Consider the following 20,594-nt stretch of genomic DNA (forward strand, 5'->3'; position numbering starts at 1 on the left):
AACAACTTAGTTGGATGCCTGGTATGATATTGAAGCCTGGGATTAAAGTTGTGATGGCCATTTAAAGTGAGGCTGACTTCCATAAAGAATGCACAGTTACTGTATTAAGCAATTCGTTCCTTGGAGTTACAGAGCATAATGATGTAGTTACTGATATTTCTTTTTTGAAGGGAAACTTTTATGCATTCAAAGGGAGTGGTAATGAAATTTTTTTAGTTTAAACTAGTGGGGGATGATGACATCATACCCTTGTCTAATTTGCATAATTTTATTTATATGACATTGTTTTCAATTTCACTGTGGGTATGTGGGGCTTTTTTCAAACATGTTGAATGTCGCAATATCACAACTTTCCTACTTTCTGTCTGATTTTGATGAAACCTTTCGCTGTTCTGTCCAACTTCGCTCTTCTTTGTCAGGGTCAAAGGTCAAATCAGACAAAGAGAAGAGTTTCTCTTTGAGATGAGCTCCAGGACACAACTCACTTGTGCATAAAAACAGTCTGCATCAACATACAATGTCCATTTATTGATACTGCTGTTAGATTCATGTTTCAAATCTTCACAGAAGCTCGGCCAATTGGATGAGAAAAACAAAGAGATACATATTGATGACTGAGAGTGGAGTATTGGAGTTATTTGCCATATCTGGATTAGACGTTAGCATGCTTTGCTACAGCAGCTGACTACAAGTTAGTTTTTAGTTTAATTTGCGGTTGTTGCTTTTTTCTTCTACAACAGTTGCATTAGCTTTGCACTGAGCATGCTCATTTGTTAGGATGGTGTTTTTTTGTTAAGCAGGATGCTAGTCAGAACCCATGCACTGTGGAGACACGGGTATGCATTCAGGGGAAAGTAAGTGGCATGATGGGTAATGGTCTTGCTACCTTTTGCCATCTGTTCCCACGACCGTAGCCGAGCCAGAATGGGCTTCGGACTCGTCGGACTCGAGACCGGTGGCCCTGCGGCAGTGGCGGCGGCGGTGGCAAAAAAAAAATGAATAAAAGAGGACGCAGTACGCACCACCACACGCGAAGGCGGAAGAGGAGGCACAGTGTTATTGCACAGGGGAGTAGAACAAAACACAAAGCAAATGTTAGAGATCAGACCACTCGGGTTAGTTCATGATATTTGATCTACAAGCACAGCACAACTACACCAACTCTACTCTCTACTTCTAACATATATAATTTACGAAAGATCATATGAGGTGTACGGCACCTTGGAGACATAGATGGGGTCATTATCTCAAGCACTGAGGGCATGATTCACCTGCTGATTTGTGGCAAACTTGGATGGGAGATCGGTGAGACTGAACCCACTTGGGATGCTGGGGGGAAGGAATAAAAGGAGCGTGTGTGCGTACATGCCATCACGTCACATGAATACCTGTCACGTACCTGGGAGGGGGAGGGCAGGGAATGGGCGGGGCGGGGTAGAGGGTAAGAGTATATCTCGCATCTTGATCGAGCATCATCACGCTCTCGCGGTTAATGAGTCACGTTGCAAAGGTGGGTAATATCCATCTAACCTATTCCACCTGCTCAGCATTCACTAATTCTCCAACAAGGTAACAAATAATTCAGCTTTGTGCATCCTTTGAGCATTATGGCCTCTTTCTTTCATTTTCTTGACACTTTTAAACTTGCAAATTGCCCTTCATCGACATAAATAATCACCATTTCCAACTTTCACTTCAAACAGAATCATTGCTTTCACTTGAAAAAGTACTGTGCTGCAAACTAAATCATGAAAAACCTACTAATCATGGGACTTGTATCTAAACAATCTGCAGAGATTAGAATCGTTCTTCTTGAAAATCTTTGACTGTCTCTAAAGTTTCATAAAACCAATAGTTTTCCAAAATTATCTTTGAAGCAAGAACAATTTACAAAATTCTCAAATGTTATAAAAGACAAAAAATAGCCAGGACTTTAATAATTACTACTTTTGTTTACTCTCCTCCTCCCTAAAAACATTTGTTGACTTAAACATTTTGCATGAAATTGCTGGGAAGAAAAGTAGTTGTATTTTATCAGCCTAGTAGTACCATGTCAAGAAGCAGGATGGAGCTAGGTTACAACAATGGGGAATGGGGGGGGGGGGGGAGGGGGAGGGGGAGGGGGAGGGGAGGGGGGAAGGGAGAGGAGGAAGGGGGTTGGAGGACCGGGCCTCTGGGATCAGGAACTCTCCAAGGTGGTTCCAGTCTCACCACTCCTCCTCCCTACATGCCCTGTTGCCATGGTTACATGGTCTAGACCTATTTGGTGGATGTTACATGTTGCATCCTGGATGCACATCGGAGACGGAATCGTTTCTAAGCTACAGCAGGCACATTCAGGACACGAGGGACCACCAAACAATCACGATATTCTTGCCAAAGTTTACTATCTCTCTCTCCCCTAAACTCCAAATCCCCTTTGAGATGAAAAGGACATGGGTGTTGCAAGTGCAGATTCTTTGTGTTGTTGTTGTTGGTGCTGTTCAGCCTTCCATAGAGTCCTTATCGTGTCCTGTCTTTGTGTATCAAAAGACATCAAGGACACCAATTTTCTCCTCAGACACAAATGATGGTGGGACAGTGAACTCCTGCCATATTTTTGAACATGGTAGTTGTCACGGCTACTGATATCACAGATGTTTATTTTCTTTTCAGTAATATTCATTTATGAGTGCTCTCCTGAATTTGGTGCTTACAGTTAACCAAATCCTTCACAAGTGTCTGTTGCGTGCCTCTTTGTTTTTCTGCATTAAGGAAATTCCATCTCATCCTGTTCACTGAAATCAGTAATGATCACTTGGAATATATCCTTGATTGCACATTACTTGCATTTATGGTTGTATGAAAAACTGAAGTCTCCACCACTGTATCAATGCTGAAAGTAGGTTCTTGAGCTGCTTTACTTTTGAGTGGCTTTGGTGTGTTGTTTGGGGGAGGGGGGTTGAGAGGCAAGGGCATTTTACTCTTTGTGCAAAAACACAGTACTGATTGGTAGTCCCTTCTACAGACTGGATGCTTTCTATGATGTCAAATGCACAGTCTACATTCATTACACTACTCTTATTAATGTGACATGGTTCATGTACGGAATTCTACTGATATTTCAAGCAAGGCAATCCTGGTGTCTAATCTTTACATCTACTTTCACTAACATACTTCTAAACACACGAAAGCATTCAAGATTGAGGGATGCAGGGAACATGGAACAAGACAAGACTGGAAGCAGACAGCGATAGAAAGCAGGGGGGGGGGGTTTCAGAGCAATACTGAAGTTTCTAAACTACCCCTCTCTTGACCAACCACAAAAAATACCAACTATGTCCATTGCCTACAAATGACTTTCACCTCCTTCCTTCTTATCAGTTTGATAACATGCCATATTCATTTTCACATTTATGTGGTTCCTTTGACAATGTACACAATCGTCAAGAAATAGGAAACTCTTATTGAGAACGAGTACCAATCTACATTGCACTGGTGTTTATATATTTCATTTGTCGTGTCCTTGTCTGTTCCTTATACATTAACCCCACACTCACCTGATTCCTCACGTGCTGATGTATCATCCATGTGCGTGTCCACTCCATTAGTGGTGGGCGTTGCACTCTCATTGGAAGGTTCATGGTGTCCATTCATCAAGGGCAATTTGTCATGCCCATTCATGTGCACTCCATTCGTCACTTCTCCACTGAAAACATCATCAGCCAAGGCTTCATCTTTCTTGGTCGGTTCTGCCGAAGGCTCCTCCTGGACTGGCGATTCTTCCACCTCTGGTTTGTCTTCAGTTGCTTCCACAACTTCAGCAACCTCTGCAGCAGGGGTAACCATGGCTACCTCTTCACTTTGCCCCTTTACTTCTTCTATCACATCTTCTTTGGGTTCCCCAGTTTCCTCCCGCACTGGTGATGCTTCCTCGGCTGAAACATCTTCCTTGACATCTTGAGTGTCTTCAACATCTTTGGGTTCTTCAGTCTCTGCCTGGTCCTCTTCTGCTGGACTGTCTTTAGATGGTGCACTTTCTGTAGCCACTTCTGCAGATTCCTCAACAACTTCTTCAACCTCAATTTTGGGGCTCTCCTCTGATGCTTCTTCTGTTGCTTCTTCTTTGACATCTTCCACCACTTCCTGGCTGAGTGGTTCTTCTGCATCAGTTGTGTCTATTGCTGCTTCTTCTATCGGACTGTCTTTGGATGGCTCACTTTCTGTAGCTGCTTCTGTGGATTCCTCAATAACTTCTTCAACCACAATTTTGGGACTCTCTTCCGGTGCTTCTTCTGTTTCAACTGATACTTCTTCTGTTGCTTCTTCTTTGACATCTTCCACCACTTCCTGGCTGAGTGGTTCTTCTGCATCAGTTGTGTTTATTGCTGCTTCTTCTATCGGACTGTCTTTGGATGGCTCACTTTCTGTAACCACTTCTGTGGATTCCTCAATAACTTCAACCTCAATTTTGAGACTCTCCTCTGATGCTTCTATTGTTTCAACCAATACTTCTTCTGTTGCTTCTTCTTTGACATCTTCCACCACTTCCTGGCTGAGTGGTTCTTCTGCATCAGTTCTGTCTATTGCTGCTTCTTCTATCAGACTGTCTTTGGATGGCTCACTTTCTGTAGCTGCTTCTGCGGATTCTTCAATAACTTCTTCAACCTCAATTTTGGGGCTCTCCTCTGATACTTCTACTGTTTCAACCAATACTTCCTCTGTTGCTTCTTCTTTGACATCTTCCACCACTTCCTGGCTGAGTGGTTTTTCTGCATCAGTTGTGTCTCTTGCTGCTTCTTCTATCGGACTGTCTTTGGATGGCTCACTTTCTGTAGCTACTTCTGTGGATTCCTCAATGGTTTCTTCAACCTCAATTTTGGGACTCTCCTCTGGTGCTTCTTCTGTTTCAACTGATACTTCTTCTGTTGCTTCTTCTTTGACATCTTCCACCACTTCCTGGTTGACTGGTTCTTCCACCTCAGTTGTGTCTACGGCTGCTTCTTCTATCGGACTGTCTTTGGATGGCTCACTTTCTGTAACCACTTCTGTGGATTCCTCAATAAGTTCTTCAACCACAATTTTGGGACTCTCCTCTGATGCTTCTTCTGTTTCAACTGATACTTCTTCTGTTGCTTCTTCTTTGACATCTTCCACCACTTCCTGGTTGACTGGTTCCTCCGCCTCAGTTGTGTCTATTACTGCTTCTTCTATCGAACTGTCTTTGGATGGCTCACTTTCTGTAGCTACTTCTGTGGATTCCTCGATGGCTTCTTCAACCTCAATTTTGGGACTGTCTTTGGATGGCTCACTTTCCGTAGCAACTTCTGCGGAATCCTCAATAACTTCTTCAACCACAATTTTAGGACTCTCCTCTGGCGCTTCTTCTGTTTCAACTGATACTTCTTCTGTTGCTTCTTCTTTGACATCTTCGACCATTTCCTGGCTTGATGGTTCATCCACATTTGTGTCCTTATCATTTTCTTGCACTGCTTCTACAGTTTCTTCTGATGGACTGTCTTTTGACAACTCCTCATTTTCCTCTTTTACTTCCACAGATTCTTCTTTGGGTTCCTCCTGCACTTTGTCACCTGCAGGTTCATCTTTACATACTTCTTCTGCTTGTTCAGATGGGATGTCTTGTGACAATTCTTCACCATCTGCTGCTTTTTCTTCCACAACAGTTGTAACCATGTCTTGGTTTGAAAGCTGCTCTGCTTTTGAATCATCATCTGCATCAATTGATTCTTCAACCTCTCTTGGAGCATCTGCAGGCACATCTTCGCTACCTACTGTCTCTTCAATATTTGAAGCGACGGAAATGTCCTTTTCTTGGGTCTCATTTTCATCAACTTCAGTAGTTTGTTCGGGTTCTTTAACATCTTCAACAGCAACATTTCCCTCTTCCTCTTTCTGCTCCACCACTGATGCCTCTTTGTCTAAAACTTCTTCCATGGTGTCATCCTCTGGGCTGTCTTGGTTCGGATTTATGCCATCAACTACATCACATGTCTCATCTTCTTTTGCATTTTCTTCTTCTGTGTCTTTGTGATCTGCTTCTGCAAGAAAATCAAGTTTAATAGAAGCATGCTCTGATTTGAGTTTTGTTGGCACTACCGTTTCTTCCACGACTGGATCACAACTAGCAACACTGGAATCGCCCACATCAACTTCACCTTCATCATCTAAGGTGAGGCCAAATTCTTCTACCAGCTCAGCAGCAGATAATCTCTTTGATCTGCCATCATATTCGTCAGTAGTTTCATCACTTGGTTCATTTGGTTGATCATCTTGGTCTTCTGGTTTCTCATCAGTTGCAGCTGCTTTATCTGTCTCCATTTCCTGCTGAGCTGCTTCCTCCTGGGTGCTCTCTTCTGTCTTCTCCTCTGCAGCATCCCCCATGTCCTCAGCCATGACCTGTTCCTCCTCAGCTTCCTTCTCATCTGCATCAACTGGTTGGGCATCCTCCTGCTCTGTTGGTTGGTCCACTGACTCCAAAGGTGTTTCCTTCTTTTCTGCATCTGCATCTCCTGCTGTGTTTGCAGATTCCAACTCTTGTGGTTGCTCTTCTGGCTGACTGTCTCCTGCTTCATTTGCAGGTTTGTCTTCATCTTGCACTGGTTCTTCACTCACTTTGTCTACCTTTTCCTCACCTTCAATCTGTTGTTCCTCCATTTGTGCTTCCTCGGTGCTGACTGCTTCCACAGCTTGGTCCTCTTCTTCAGCTGCCCCTTCATTAGCCTTATCTTCTTCTACATTCTCCTTGCTAGCTTCTGTCCCTTCTGACTCCTCTGTGATTTTTCCTTCAGCTTCTAAGCATTCACTCTCCTCTTGTGCTGCCACACCTTTCACCTCTTCTTCAACTTCAACAGCATCTGTGCTGTCAGCTGGCTCCTCAGGGTTGACTTGTGCTTCTTTTACTTCACCGCCTTCTGCAGCATCTGGTGTAACTTCTGCTTCTTTCTCTTCATCCTCTTTTTGATTACATTCTCCTTCCACGAGGGGAGAAGGTACCTCTTCCTTTTCACCCTCTTGCACACTTTCATCTCCATCATTACCATCTCCTTCTGTCTCTTTTGTCTCCTCTTGAGTGTCAATTTGCTGCTTGTCCTCAGTCTTGCTCTCCTTTTCCTCTACAGGTTCAGCTTCCTCTGGTGTGACTTCTTCCTTGGCATCCTCCTTGGACTCATCTGCAGCTGGCTCTGTTGTCTGTTCCTCAGGGGGAACTTCTTCTGTTGACTGTTCGTCGGTCACCTCCCCTTCCTCTTCTTTTTCCACATCGACTGCAGCAGCCTCACTCTCTGGTTCCCCACTCTCCTTCTGGTTTTCCTCCTCCACATCTTCTTTCTCCTTACTATCCACCTCACCAGCAGGTTCCTCACTAACATCTGGAGCTGCATCTCCCTCCACAACCTCTTTCTCCATCTCCTTTTCCTCCACAGCCAGTTGTGAATCCTGGCTATCCTCCTCCTTTGTTTCCGCTGCAACAACAATGCCATTTTAACTCATAACTAGCAAACTAATCCCTTCCCAAATCATTGAAAAACCCTCGTTCAGTGCGAATTCTATTTCAACATACAATAAACAATAATGATTTTGTTTTACTCATGCTGTGCCTTCTAAAGGAAAAGAAGAGTGAGTATGAACTACTAGTGCTATTCTAGAAAACCAAAATACCAGCAAGACAGAACACAAAGCAAAGTTAGTAGGCTGTTCACTTTCCACTACATTAAATCAAACCTTGCAAAAAAATAAATGTGAATCAAATATCAATATGGCACCCTTTGCAAGAAAAGGGAAAGGAAACCATTTCTCAGAATGTTAGGTGGCAAAGATTGGCAATAGATGACCTCACATCCATATCAGAAGTCTTTGAAATGTTATTCACCCACAGCCTAAGAATGCATGATTTTCCACAGATCTTACTCTTAACATAGTATATCTAAGCAGAGGCTTCACACTAACCAATTCTTCATTTGTGGATTCTCCATATTTTTGTCAGCATTGTTGGAAAGGCAGCACATTGAGGAACCTGACAACAGCAGTTGGTGCAAATGCTAAGCACAAACAGCACAGGATCAGACAGGTTATTGGTAATTGCTCTATGGGGTCCATTTGAAAAGCACAGTTACCTCCCATTTAACTTGTGGGAAAGAACTCTTTAAGAATTACTCGGCTGTGGAGATTCTGCAGGTGGGGTATGAGCAAAAATTCATTCACTGACAAACCTCACTGGAAATGAGGAATGCTCCCAGGAAATATTTTTTGTTACAAAAGTCACTGGTGAATTTACCTGTTGCCCATTCAAGCGTAGGCTACTGCATTTTCAACCTAGAGAAAATGACCCAATTTGCCGTAATATCTTAATTTTCTTTGGGTGTTCAATCACAGAAAATACAAGACACGAACTCAGCTTATGCTTGTTCAGCCAATGTGTATAGGAATTGTTTGTAATGTTTTGAATCTATTAGGAATTACATCGTATATCGAAGCAAGGATGCTTAATTCAAAGGTACTGTGTATCTTTGTACCTGGTTAATATGACATCAATACACATGAAGATTGATGTTCACTACTCAATACATCTGTATGCTAAGAGTACACTTTCCTTTTTTTTTTGAAAGGACTACAACAAATCATATGGAATAGGACATGGGAATTTTTTGTTGTCATTTGAGCCTTTCTTTCTTTTACTAGCAAATGCTGCTTACCACAATCTTGGTCAATTCTTGTATAATACTCAAACATCTTAATTTGAACCAATAAAAAAGGGTGTCACTTATACTGCATTCATAAACATTGAAGTACAAAAGAATATGCAAGGTTTTATATAAGGCACTACCAGCCTAGAAATTAGACTAGGTTTCATCAGCTCAGTATTTCAAAGGATTACAAGACTTCTGATTTGATGTGAGGCCATCTAGCCCCTGCAAAGTAGTTTGAATGTGCGGGTGCGGACATTTGGAAAGGAACAGTTAGAAGACATAGAGAAAACATTTGAACACTGAACTCACAGAACTAAAAATGACAAAGACAACATTTAAACACATTTTAAGCATACAGCACTGCACACAGAAAAAGCGGTAATGTCAGTAGACTACTACAGCTGTACCTTTCAGTGCAATTGTAATAACAAGTGCAGCTCTCTAGCCAAAGACTACAGAGATGTAATAGACTGGTTAACAATGATATTCAAATTCTCCAGCACACTATGCCTTTAGAAGTTGTAGCCCACAATAGGAAAAGCTTGCAAGAGGCATACAAGACATAGCAACTACACTCTTATGAAAAATGGGTTCAACTTTGCCCCTACACCAGTGACACACCGGGAGCATATTTACAGGTGTAACATTGCACCTTAACCAGTGTCACCTAAACTGGTTCGAAAGGTGCAAAGTTACACTCATAAAGGTGATCCCTGTGTGACAAAAGGTGCAAAGTTGAAACTTATTTATCAGAGTGCTCTGCTAGCAAACAGTTTTCTGAGTACAAGTGTGTATCAAGAAGGAGCTTGTGAATTGAATGATTCATAAGTACAGGTTCTCAGAAAACTTTGCATTCATGTAAATTTGAATATGTTAGTTAACCAGGCTATCACATGATACTTATAAAAATTTTGTACGCAAAGCATCTCCAATTTTTCTCTGTTGCTTATACTAACATACTGCTGTATATACACAACAAAAAAGTACAACCACATGCAAACCTATTACAGCTCATTCCAGCTTACATTTCATTCACACCATTAATATTTCATAAAGGATCTTATCACTCCATTTGTGCCCACAGACAGGTTGCAGTTCATTTCATCATTCAGGCCTTTTATTGGTGCACATTATCCACGCACAAGTACAAAAGAATACCTGATATCTAAAATCAAATGAAAGTATAATGTATTTGTTCATTCAACCAGAAGATGGCTTTGAGAATTGGCATTGTTCATTTCTTCAGTAAAGGGATGAGCTATTATCCCCTGTTACAAGTTACCCATTCACATGAAACTGCAAACCTTCGAAACTGCAATTACCACAGTTAAGAGCAAATGATTTTTAAGTCTTGCCATGGTATCTGCAATTACAGCTGTTTGCCATGAATAGATATCCCTTTATGGAGTTTGGGCCAAAATCATAAAACGAACCACCAAAATACCAAGTAAGGCACGCAACCAGACAAACATTTCACACACCTGACCTGAAGACACATTCACAAAGCACACACTGCTGTATGTAGAGAGATCTCAAACACTCAATAATTGGATCATACAGACAAAACAAAGACACTGGAAGGACACATACCTGTAACACTGGTTGGTACCTCTCCAGATTCATTCAGACTCTGCTCTGCAGGTTCCTGTTCCTCCACCTTCTCCTCGGCTGCAGGAACCTCAAGCTCTTCGCTCACATCCTGAGGTTTGTCCAGTGACACATCCAGGCTAAGGTCCTGCGAGATATCCAGGCTGGTGTCCTGATCCTGCGAGGTATCAAGTGTTACGTCCACTGCCGAGTCCTGCTGCCCGTCCTCCTCGGGTGCAGGAACCTCCTTGGGAGCATCCTCGGTAGCATCAGTGATTATCTGTTCAGGAATGTCTTTGGGGGTGTCTTCCGGAATGTCTTTGGGTGGCTCTTCCAGAACATCTTTGGGTGGCTCTTCCACAACATCTTTGGGCGGATCTTCCCCAACATCTGTGGGAGCATCTTCCACATCATCTTTGGGCGCATCTTCCACAACATCTTTGGGTGCATCCTCCACAACATCTTTGGGTGCATCTTCCACATCATCTTTGGGCGCATCTTCCACATCATCTTTGGGCGCATCTTCTGGAATGTCTTTGGGCGGTTCTTCCTGAGTGTCTTCAGCAGTGTCTTGGGGAGCGTCACTGGTTTCCACCTCTGTGGACTCTTTGACTTCATCCTCCCCTGCAGCCTCTACTGCCTCCTCAGCATCCTTTGCTTCAGGTGCTGCTTCCTTTTCTTCCTCATCCTTTCCAAGGAAGTCAAGATTGACACTAGCTTCCTCCACTTTGGTGGTGGTGACTGCTACATGATCCTCCTCAACAACATCTCCAACCGCCCCACCTTCCTTGGACTCCTCCTCATCCGGCTGGTTCTGCTCGCCACTATCCAGGGAGATACCAAACTCATTCATCAGGTCCTCCGCAGATGCCTTTGGTTTGTCTTCTCCTTCGTCCTCATTTCCAACCCTGCTGTGTTCTATGAGGCCTTCTTCTTCATGGTCTCCATTTCCCAGGCTTTGAGGTGGACTTGCATGATCCTCTTTTACCGCTGATATCGAGAACTCTTCCTCAACTGGTTGCTTGGAGACGGATGGGTCATCTCCGTTTGTGACAACCACACTCGTCTCGACTGAAACCACTATCCCTCCTTCGCCAGATGTGGAACACTCTGCATCGTCGCCAATGATGTCAAAATCATCATTCCCGCTGGACTCTCTTGCTATGTCACCATCCATCATCAAGTATTCCTTGAAAATCTGCAAGAAAGACAGAGAGATAAAGACATTTCAATATAAGTACATCTCTTTGTAAAAGTAGGTGCCTACAACACTACCAGTCAATGAATAGGAGCTTGTGAGGGGAGAGGGAAAAAGATGGGGTGACCTAAACATTATTCCAGCAGAATGTTACAATCATATATATACATATATATATATGTATGTATATATATATATATATATATATATGTATATATATATATATATATATATATATAAGATAAGTAACAAAGCTGCAACAAAGTTCATGCTGTATTCACCAACGGTTTATTTCTTCACACAAATTTTTGAGCGTCAACACTTGAGAAAGGGCGGCGAGACGCTCGAAAATTTGTGTGAAGAAATAAACCGTTGGTGAATACAGCATGAACTTTGTTGCAGCTTTGTTACTTATCTTTTTATCTTGCCAACATGTGGACTACCTTATCAACATATATATATATATATATATATATATATATGCTATTTTTTTGGGGGGGGGGGTAAGTATTTATATGGACATCCTCTGTAGATAAATTGCCAGTTTTATTTGCAAGTATTAAGACACATTATCAATGTGTAGAATAAGGCAACCCAAATCTTTATCGAGGTGCCTTCTTCCATCAATCAAAGTCGGAAAGATTCCATAGAGCAATAAGGAAGAACTTTGCATGTGCATCACACACACCTCAGTGGGTGAAACTAACTCCTCAATAAGGGAAGCTTGTAATGATAGACAACAGCACTTCTGCTCAGGATGGGCTGATTTTGCTACAACAAGCATTTCCCATAGACACTTGCACTAGTATACTCGGGACTCTTCCTCAGCAGGTTAGGAGATGTTCAAGGTTTCTGGAAGCCCTTGTCAGAAACAGGGAGACAAGACATACTGATCATGTGAACAAACAGTCCTCATACAACTGTTTTAATGCCCATCTTACCTTGACAATTACTCTGTATAAGTATCCATATCTTTCATTTCATTTCCAACATGGGCAAATGGTGATGCTTAAGACAGTTTTATCATCATCTGTATTTAATAGCAAAACCACCATAAACCAGCTTCGGCATGGTAAATGAATCTATACTCCCATAAATACCTTACGAAAATTGATGTGGCTAAAACTTTTCGATGCATATTAAGACAGTGTTCCACCTGTCTGTTCAACTGATGGCTATTGGGATACAGAGTACATTGTATCATTATCAGGACAGGTAAAAAGATTCCTACAAGAGATACAGATATATGTGACCCGCTACAACAAAAGGATCCTAAAGTCGCTGACGGCTGGGCCGAGAAAATTGAGTTTGAAGTCACATCATCAAAATTGGTCATAACAATCAGATTTCTGTTTTTGGCATAATTTTGTAGTCTAATGTTTTGTCTATCATCTGCTGAAATTTCGAAGCTAAATGATCAAAGGAAAGGCAAGAAATAAACATTTTTCTGGGCCATGATTTTCCGACTTTCAACGTAACAGAAACATGTCCGAAGATTTGGATTTAGCGCCGCAGCTAGACTCCGCCCCTAGCAACGAGGGAGTGATCTTATTGGTCAGTGCGAGGCATCCTGATTACTGATTGGTTGTGCATAGACCACTGGCGCTAAGCTTGAATGAACATCACGGAGGTCAAAGCGGTGAAAAGTGTCTTGCCTCCCCTTGATTATGATAGCGTCGGAACGAAAACTTTGAAGATGTTTTTCTAGAAACTCTGATTTCCTCAACCACTTGACATGCGCCAATAAAATCATCAATACCTCCACAACAGAGTACTTTTATGAGTTGTGCTACATATGAAATTAAAGTAGAAAAGTAAGGGAATAATGTCATGCCACTTTCAGAAAATCGTCCTCCCCCAACTTTCGGATCCTTTTGTTGTAGCGGGTCACATATCATCAAATACCATATATCTTTATCTAGCTTATCTCAACTTCCTGCTTTAAAGGTGTGTTAAAAAAGATTGCCCAAAGTCTCTGTCTCTCTTCCTCTCTCTCTCTATCTCTTGCTAACTCTGAACTCAATAGCTTTAATAAATTACATCTAGGTGAAATGGTTTATATACATGTAGTAAAACTATGGGAAATTATGGTCATTTTTAATAAATACAGTCACACAAAAATAAAACAAACTTTGACATCCTTACAATGAATTCAAAATCTCTATTGATACTTACACGCTCTCTCTCTCTTTCTCATTCTCACTCTTAATCAAAAGCCAGTGGTCTAGATTCAATAACACAGGTAAATGCTTTACAGTCACATATCAAATGGTTATTTTTTCCGTATCACACACTAAAATTATTTAAAAAATACTAACAATGAATACACTTCTGCACTATCTTTTCAATGATTTCAACATCATGGGGGTGCTGTCGCATAGTGGATAAGACTCCCAACTCCCAGTCGGAGGACCCAAGTTCGATTCCTGCCCAGTGCTTGCATCCTTGGACAAGATGTTTTATCCACAATGTCCCTCTCGACACAGGTGTATAAATGGGTACCTGACAATGCTAGGGTGATAATGGCAGGGCCCTCCAGTAGAGCAGGGGCAACATTAAAGAGGCTACCTTGGATAAAGAACACCTTATCATTATCATAATAATAATTATTATTATTATTATCATTGTTATTATTATTATTATTATCATTATTATTATTATTATTATTATCATTACTATTATTATTATCATCATTATTAACACTTTCACTCCTTCGATGATCACCTCTCTCTCTCTCTCTCTCTCTCTTTAACCCTTACTCTGAATTCAATAGCTCAATCTAAATTACACAAATGGATTTTTTTTCACAGTGAAACGCAGTGCAACTGGCTATTATTAGACAATACATCCAAAGAGCAAAAAAATAAAAATCAAATTAATAAAAAGATATACAATGTGTATACCAGGTATATACATTCTTCAAATGAATTAGGATGTCTCACTCATATAAAGTCTCACGGGGCAAATCAAAGCTGGCTGTGATCATAAATATCATACTACAAGAATTCACAACTACTGCCCTGACTTCTAACATTACATCCTGTTTCCCCTGAGAAGTATCATTCCTACAATGTTTCATCAGTCAATCAGGAATCACTCCCATGTTTGCCCATGCTGATCATGCTTCTGCCTGGAACCGTTGGGACTTACGCTCACAATTCTGTTACTCACACCAAGGTCATTGCCAGATGTATCATTTTTCAATTATTAAAGTACAATTTTGTGTCATGTTCAAGCTGGCTTTCAGAAATTAACTGTCATTCAATGAAACAGAAAAGTTATTCCAAAGGCTCATTACTCCCAAAATGAAATAATGTTCTTTATACCGAGGGTTTATCTGAAAATGAAATAAGGTTTGTTACTCCAAAGATTCGTTAATCTGGAAAGGTAATAAGATTCATTATTCTGAAGGCTTGTTGGTCCAAAACAGAGATAAGTTTCGTTAACCCAGCAATGAAAAGAAGGTGCGTACAAGCAAACTGTTCGAATTGCGAACCTTATTTCATTTTCGGAAAATGAACCTTTGGAATAACAAACCTTATTTCATTTTTGGATTAATAAATTTTTGGTATTATTAATATTATCTCATTTTTGGAATAACAAACAAATTTTCGGTATTATGAATATTATCTCATTTTTGGAATAACAAACCTTCAGGATAATGAACCTTTGGAATAATGAACTTTATTTCATTTTTGGATTCTCAAACCTTCTGAACAACAAACCTTTGGAATAATGGATTGCAAAGTTGGCACCTAGACAGAGAGAGCGATGAATAGAAGAGAGCTCAACAGGTGGATTTTTCAGAAACTACTTCCTCTTCCAGGAAAGCCGAAACCAATTACTACATCCTCCAGGGCTACGATTCTTCCCTGTTGTGCATGATATCACTTTTATGGTTTTCGAAACAGCATTGTGTCTATGCCAGTCAACTCCACATCAATCACTGCTACACATCAGAATGCTAATAAAATGGTATGTTATTGACCAGTCAGAAAGGGGAGGGGGTTGGGGTGGGGTGGGGTCAAAGGGTAGGAGGAATAAAATATTGATCAACTTGGGGAAATCAATGTGCACATAAACAAAGATGAGAATGCAAGACTGGGACATTGTCCCAGTGATAGGCCTAAGACTATCCATTTCAGTCATGATCAGTTTGGTTTAAGTGAGTTTGCTTCTTTTGCTTTATCCTTTTATTATGTTTTGGGAGTTTTTTCCCCCAACGGCCTTGCTTTTTGCATTTGTGCCTTGAGTGCCTGCCCTCTGATTATTAAATTTATGACAAAATGCAAGAAAGACTCCATATCACTTCATTGCAACATCTCATGCAAAGTCAACACTGGCAGTTATTGCTACACTTGGCTTTAATCATAAAAGACCTTACGTAGCCTGTTGAGGACGAGTCCCGAGTATACTTGGGCAGGGGTCTATGGGAAATGCGTGTTGTAGCAAAATCAGCCCATCCTCAACGGGTTAATGCTCAATCATTAGTTGTTGATTCTTAAATTTGCAACACAGTTTAGATAATTAAAAGTATGCTATAGTTTTGATAGAGAAGGAAATTTCAGATCTTAATGCTCTTCAAAATTATTGGTTCAAACAATTTATCAATGAAAAATTACAGAGCACACATACAATTCTAAGAGAAATTCAAATAGTATTTGCTGAAAATCAGTTTTGAAATAGCTAGGATATCCAAAAACAAAGTAAAACAAAGCAATCTCAATAAAAAGGAGGGTCTCACCTTTTATCAGAATTCCTTTGTTCTGGATATCTCAGCCAATTCAAAGTCAATTTTCATCAAATGAACTTGGAATTCTTTCTAGAATTGTATGCTCTTTTATGTTACCTAAAAGATTTCTCATTTATCTTGCAAAAAAAAAAAGTTGGAAACCTACAGCCCCATCTCAACCAGAACTATACCATCCTTTTCAGATTTCTGATGTCCATATGGAATTGGGGAAAAAACATTGTTAACCCTTTGAGGACGGACTGATTTTGCTACAACATGCATTTCCTGTAGACACCTGCCTGAGTATACTCGGGACTCGTCCTCAACGGGTTAAATGTCTTCATCAATACCAATCTTGTACAGCTTTAAGAGATGGAATCACTTCCATCTATTTCTTTCTCCAACAAAAGATATGCAGTGTCATACATAGGTGTTAATTTAATGATGAGAAGACGGTCATGTCTGCAGTAAATTTCCCCACAGTGGAAGAGCCGATATGTGACACTGCACCTCAAAACAAACAAAAAGTCGCCAGACATGAATTTTTAGTTAAGACCATATTCTGAAAGAGCAGACTTTAAGCTTTAAAATGATGTATAACTCAAATCAAATGGACTCTCCTAATATACCTAAATATTGGAAAGAAAGCCCAAACTCAGGAAAAGTGTGAAGTGAGAAAAGAGGATCTGAAGTACAGTGTCTATTCAAGCGCTTAATCTTTACGAAGCCATACTTGGCTGTGCAATGAATGGGACAAAAGACAGGAAGTAAACCACCAGAGTAACAACAATGAAGGGATTATCAGATTAAACTGAAATTAAGCATGCCTCATTAACACATTCTGTCCATAATTAATGCCAACTTTCAAAGCAGTAGCCCTATCCTTTCAAAAGTTATTAGAGTTGAAAGTGAAGAGTGTGGACAAGGTTTTTCAGAAATGAAAAAGGGATTCTAAAGACACACCTAATCACACTATTCTACCAAAAATGTTCGAGATAAACTGCTAAAAAAACACACTTTCCTGCCCGTTTTATGATACCAAATTTTAGCATAATGTAAAAGAAGACCCGCTCTTTCAGAAAATATGAAAAAGTCAAGTTTGGCTAGGTTGACCCATTTCACTTATTTTCAGTCCTCACGCAAAATCAGTGTGTGCGACTTTATGTTCGTTTTGAGGTGCACTGTCACATATGAATCAATGGCTATACAAATGACTGAAATACCACAGCAGGTAACTTCTTCACAAACATATGCCTCTATACTATTACAATGCTTTCCTTTATACAATGCAGTTGCTTCTTTTTTCTTTTCTTTTCTTTTTTTGGCATTACTCCAGCTGAAGAAAAATCTGGTATAATCCTGTTTGGAATAGTTATGTGACATTTCCGCCTGGTAGTCACCCTTTTTGCTCTTTCATCCTGCACTGAATAAACACACATAAAAAAGTTCATAATGGCAAAAAAGAAACACATACACACACACACACACACACACACACACACCAAGGAGTTATGTGACATTTCTGCACAGTAGTTACCATTTTCTGGTCTTTCATCCTGCACTGAAAAAAAAAAACAAACAAAGACACACACCCAAAAAAAGGTCATAATGGCAAAAAGAAACACACAAAGACAGACAGACAGACACACACACACGCACACACGCACCAAACAATATCATATCCACACATGCACACACATTACAGTAGCAGGCCAATAACAACATGATCCTACTACTACTTCCGTAATTCTGGTCCAATGTACAACTTGTCTGGCTGGATTTCATGATAAGTTTTCCTTGAATATCAACAAAACTCACACAATTTTCATTGCTTGTTATTCCTGATTTTTATCTAAAAGCACCTAACACACCCACTGGTTATTTTTCCAATGTAACTCTGTCAACAAAAAAACAAACAGACAAACAAACAAAGACAAAACAAAACAACCTAAACAGACAATCATGCACGAACAAAAAAGGAGTCAACTGATAATGGATAACTTATATGCGTGGAATGGATGATAATCAGACTTCTACATCTTCAGCTGACTGAGACTCAGAGGGTAAGCTAAATATAGAACAGTTTGTGCTGTATTACAGCGACATGTAAAATGGCTCTCATCATACAGGGGCATATTTGCAGTCTTTCTAACCAGCAACAAAACAAAAGACTCTGAACAATCAATCATTACGGATAACATAATGACAAACACAAACACACACACACACACACACACAGGCACTGGCATGTGGGACTAGGAGTGGAGGTAACTTTTTGTTTTGCAAAACCAACACAAATACTAGCATGTGGGACTGGAAGTATAACGTGTATGTGTTTTGTTATTGTATTAACCCTCTCAATATGACCATAACAGCATGCCACTTGCAACATTGTGCATTCAGCAAATCACTGGTGGTACTGTCAAATTTAAAATGTGTAATTCAATACAAGCAATGCTTTTATGTAAATTTAGCAATATTTGTTGTACTCGACAATTCCCTCATTCAATCTCTTGTCATGCGCATGATTATTTACTAAAATGTGGAATATGGAACGATAAAAACAAAACAAACTAGAGAGGGGCCGTCAAAGGCGGCAGACCCACACCTTGTACAAAGTCGGGGTAAACATACTGTGCATTCGGTCATCTACCAGAATTCGGTCACTTAATTGCCAGTGTCCTTTATCACCAGCCAGTGCGTTCTACCAAAGATCGTACACTGAAGTGTACGATCTTTGGTTCTACAGTCACATCACACGCAAATCACATCATTTCACATACGGTAACACTCATTCACCACAGGAAAGTCCTTTAGTCTCCTCCAAAAATCCATCGAAAATCCCAAATTCCACCGTCAAAAGTGCAGATTCGGAACTTTTCCAAGCGCGCGCGAATTAAGTCCAGTTTTAAGAGTATTGTCTACGCGACGGGTCGCCGAAAAAGCGCTAAAAATCGAGAAATACGCCGTTTTCTTGCGGGATATTTTGCTTATAGCAAGCCGAGAGTGTGTTGATATCAAAGGTCGTATGAGTGTACGATCTTTGATGGTATCCACAAAAGCGTAAAAGAAAAACAAAATTTACGTACCCCCTAGGCAATTACCCCTATGATTAGTGTCTACGGGAATTATTCAATGCAAGGGTTAAATGCAAATGTCTACTGCACCAGTATTCGGTCACCAAAGAGCGCCGCAACGTCCCCGATGCTATTTTGCACCAACAGGGTAGAGCGCGATGCATTTTCAGTGGCCTTGCACACGCATTGACATTGTACATTGAGCGCGCATATCGTGCAGTGTGACTGCGACCGAGCAAATGCTCCTCCAACGAAAAAAACAATCAATTTTAATTTGAAAAATCATCAAAATACGGGCCAGTTTGTGACGACGGAGAACGAACTTTCATAAATCCAGAAGGACATAGTCCTTCAAATAGGCCTAAACGTAAATTTCGGAATTCTTACGAACATTTGAGCAGCGAAGTCCGATCGTTTGGGAGTTTATGTTTTCGAATGGTAGCGGAAAATCGCAAAGTGAGAAACGGTAAATTTTCGGAGTGGTCACTATACCATGGGGTCAAAACTTAAAGGTCGCACAGAATTTGCAAGGGTCAACCGATTATCACCAAAATCTAATCGATTCTTTCCTGTCACTATCCAGACATCCCCTGAACATTTCGTGCAAATCTGTTTACCCGTTCTCTTGTTATCTTGTACACAAACAAACAAACAAACAAACAAACAAACACACAAACAAACAAACAAACAAACAAACAAACAAACAAACATACGGAACCCTTTACATAACCCCCTGCCGATTTTCATCGGCGTGGGTAATAAAAAAGCAAGTGTTACTGTACAATTGTTACAGAGGTAGAGAGCAGAAACGTAGACTTACAATAATTCGAATGAAATACATACATTGCGATCTAAGAATGGATTCACTTCACTGATTGTATTGTGAGGGAAGCAATGCAGTGGTATTGAATATTTTGACAATAACAAATCTTGTGAAGACAGTGCAATGTCAGCACGCCCACTTCACAAAGAGAAGCCACCACCATTAGCGAATAACTTGAAGGATCCCAGTTCCTCATGAAGAATTTACCCACTCTTCAAACATTCCACAATTGTAAACAGCAGAATTGTAACTATGTCATTCCTTTGAAAAAGGAAAATGGCAATGCCCACAAGTCTCTGGATGAGAAGAACTGGTAAACACAGTTTTCTCTGCACTTACTGTGCATCTTTTGCAGATTGGCTCATCTGCTGATGTGTCTTCTTTGCTGACTGGCACAGAAGCCTGGAGACCAGTAATTGCAGATGAATAGAGATTAGCTAATCCCCCTAATCCCTACCTAGGTACCATGTCATTCGGGCAGTCCTTTAAAGCT

The 20,594-nt window shown here is 40.5% G+C and overlaps 1 protein-coding gene across 1 annotated transcript in view; it reads right to left on the minus strand.

Moving 5' to 3' along the window:
- The window catches only part of LOC139712126 (uncharacterized), a 150,655-nt gene extending 139,207 nt beyond the window's left edge, over nucleotides 1-11,448 (minus strand). Inside the window, exons 1-3 of the mRNA XM_071623993.1 lie at nucleotides 10,275-11,448; nucleotides 3,540-7,460; nucleotides 887-961 (exon numbers count right to left, since the gene is read on the minus strand). Of these exons, the coding sequence (XP_071480094.1) occupies nucleotides 887-961; nucleotides 3,540-7,460; nucleotides 10,275-11,448 (5,170 nt within the window). The remainder of the gene's footprint in view (nucleotides 1-886; nucleotides 962-3,539; nucleotides 7,461-10,274) is intronic.
- Nucleotides 11,449-20,594: the final 9,146 nt, after the last annotated feature.

Source organism: Diadema antillarum, unplaced genomic scaffold (assembly GCF_040938485.1).
Source record: "Diadema antillarum isolate AM-2024a unplaced genomic scaffold, OU_Dant_1.0 scf00000005, whole genome shotgun sequence".
In the NCBI taxonomy this organism is placed as follows: Eukaryota; Metazoa; Echinodermata; class Echinoidea; order Diadematoida; family Diadematidae; genus Diadema; species Diadema antillarum.